Source organism: Contarinia nasturtii, unplaced genomic scaffold (assembly GCF_009176525.2).
Source record: "Contarinia nasturtii isolate CC-2019 unplaced genomic scaffold, AAFC_CNas_1.1 Cnas_scaffold_3092, whole genome shotgun sequence".
Classification (NCBI taxonomy): Eukaryota; Metazoa; Arthropoda; class Insecta; order Diptera; family Cecidomyiidae; genus Contarinia; species Contarinia nasturtii.
The window spans coordinates 1-2,992 of NW_022200404.1; the positions used below are offsets into that span (position 1 = coordinate 1).

Genomic DNA, 2,992 nt, shown 5'->3' on the forward strand with positions numbered 1-2,992 from the left:
TCTAAATGAATCGATTGAAAATTACCATTCTGAACAGCATAAAACAATGGAGTGATATTTTGAACAGTTGTGGCATTTACATTTGCACCATTGTTGATAAGATATTTAACTAATTCCGCTGAGCCTGAAATATTCAGAAGAAAAACAGTTAGCATCACACATAGAAATTATCGGTCAAAGACTTACATCCTATATGAAATTGACGTTTATGTCGTGTGGAAAAAAGTGACTGACTGATTGGCTAGCTAAAATCGACTGAAATTGAAAATTGTTAACTGAAGTCGTCTATCCAGTCGACTTAAGTCGTCTATGTATCTCATTTTAAACAGATGACAAATTTGGGACATTTTTGTCTATAGTCAACTGCGATTGATGTTGAATTAAGTTACATTTTTCTCTTCTAGGATTGACTGAAAAATCAGACAAAACAACTTCAATCTCAGTTGGCTTTAGCCAAAAACGTCCCAAATTAGTTAACTCATTAGTCAGTCAGTAATTTTCCACATGGAGGATTGGTCAAAATACACTGGATTATACAGATTTCTTATAAATGTGAATTTTATATAGGATGTGTGTGATAATTACTAACACTTGATATTTATGGTTTTCAAACATATAGAAAATTACCATGTAGAGATGCCATGTGTAGGGGTGTAGCATGACTGTTATCTGTAGAATTCACATCAGCTCCATGTTCAACAAGATATCTGACAATTTCCCTGTTACCTGTAAAATATACGAAGTTCTTTTGAAACAACCTTTCTTCTAAATTAGTCGATTGAAAATTACCATTCTGAACAGCCAAAAACAAAGGTGTTTGGTTGAATACAATTGTATCATTTATATTAGCTCCATGTTCAATTAAATATTTAAACATTTCATATGTGCCTGAAATGTTGTGCAGATAAATAGTTAGCGATCCTACCACGTTATTTCCATTTTCAAAATCTATATTCCAAGCACTGAAATTGCACTGTTCACCCGGGGTTTTGACACCGTGCGGAGCGAGAAACGAAGAAAGTACATATAGCGTATATGTAGTGTATACGCTTCATGATGCTATGCGTCTTATCCTTTATTCCATTTTTCATCCATTTGCATACATTTTAGCAAATGTTGCTACACGCTACATAGCAAACAGATGAAAGAGGAGAATAAAGAATAAGACACAAGGCAAAAAGCGTATACACAGTACACGCATACATGTACTTGTATTTCTTCTCATCTCGCTCCGTATTCTATTTCGTGTTTTCGTAACTTACGCACGGTATCAAACCCCCGGGCGAACAGTCCAATTTGAGTGCTCGGGTAGCTCCATGAGTGATGAGGTATTCAACCATTTAAGATGTACTTGAAATATTATGCAGAGAAACAATTGGCTTAACTATTTGGCGATCATGCTTGATATTTTCAGTTTTCAAGTTTTTACCATATCTAATTGTCCAGTAAAGTGGTGTTTGATTATAGATGGTTCTAGAATTCACATCAGCTCCGTGTTCGACAAGATATTTGACAATCTGCATGTTACCTGTAAAATATACGAAGTTCTTATGAAACAAAATTTTCTTCTAAAATAGTCGATTGAAAATTACCATTGCCAGCAGCCAAAAACAATGTAGTTTCATTTTCGACAGTTGTAGCATTCATATTTGCTCCATGTTCAATTAAATATTTAAAAATTTCAAATTTGCCTAAAATGTTGTGCAGATAAATAGTTAGCGACCTGACTAGTAGTGTGCGAGAAAAAAATTCAGGGAAATTATTCGAATTGATATCATTTTTTGTAGAGGTTCATTTTTTTCAGTGAAAATCCCCAGCAAATCTAAAGAATTTTCTCTGCGAAAAACCCCATGAAATCGGAAAAATTTCGCTCGCATCCAAAAAACCCTTACAAATCGAAAGAATTTAATATACTATTTCCATTTTTTGTTGAGCAAAAAAAAGGTCTTCACTCTTTTAATCAAAACCCTAGCAAATTCGAATAATTTCCCTGAAATTTTTTTCTCATCAACGAACCCCCCCACACTACTCGATCTGACCACGTTATTTCCATTTTCAAAACCTATAAATTGGCTATATAATCAATAATTACCATATCGAGCGGCGTTATGGAGTGGCGTCCATTTATCGATATCTTCGGCATTTACCTGTGCACCATGAGTGATTAAAAACTCAACCAATCTCAATTCTTCTGAAATATTAAACAGAGAAACAGTTAGCTTAACTACTTTAGCGATCGTAGCATTCACGCTTTCTATTTTCAGTTTCCAAACGTATAGAGAATTACCTCTATAGACCCAGTGAAGTGGTGTATAATTATATTCATCTCTAGAATTCACATCAGCTCCATGTTCGACAAGATATTTGACAATCTGCATTTTACCTGTAAAATGTACGAAGTTCTTATGAAACAACCTTTCTTCTAAATTAGTCCATTGAAAATTACCATTCTGAACAGCCAAAGACAATGGAGTATCATTTTTGTTAGTTGTAGCATTTATATTAGCTCCATGTTCAACTAGATAACTAAACATTTCAAATGTTCCTAAAATGTTTTGCAAATAAATAGTTAGTGATCCGATCATATTATTTCCATTTTCAAAACCTATATATAGGCCATATAATCAATAATTACCATGTTCAGCAGCCTCATGGAGTGGCGTCCATTTATCATTGTTTTCGGCATTTACGTTTGCTCCATGAGTGATGAGGTATTTAACCATTTCAAATGTACCTGAAATATTAAACAAAAAAACAGTTGGCTTAACTACTTTGTCGATCACGCTTGATATTTTCAGTTTCCGAACATAAAGACAAATACCATATGTTAAATAAAGTTTAGATGCCCAGTAAAGTGGTGTATAATTATCTTTGTCTCTAGAATTAACATCAGCTCCATATTCGACAAGAATTTTGACCATCTCCATGTTACCTGTAATGTACGTAAATGTACGAAGTTCTTATGAAACAACTCTTTTTTCTAAATTAGTCC

The 2,992-nt window shown here is 33.7% G+C and overlaps 1 protein-coding gene across 1 annotated transcript; it reads right to left on the minus strand.

Annotated features, from left to right (window-relative positions):
• Positions 1-25: 25 nt before the first annotated feature.
• On the minus strand, positions 26-2,927 carry LOC116349663 (putative ankyrin repeat protein RF_0381; the record flags this gene model as incomplete). The annotated part of the gene is made up of 10 exons (XM_031781203.1): positions 2,822-2,927; positions 2,636-2,734; positions 2,447-2,545; positions 2,288-2,383; positions 2,093-2,191; positions 1,593-1,691; positions 1,430-1,528; positions 790-888; positions 628-726; positions 26-124 (listed from the first exon to the last, which is right to left on the minus strand). Coding segments are annotated over exons 1-10 (994 nt in total), but the record flags the coding sequence as incomplete, so codon positions are not given.
• Between the last annotated feature and the right edge of the window lie 65 nt (positions 2,928-2,992).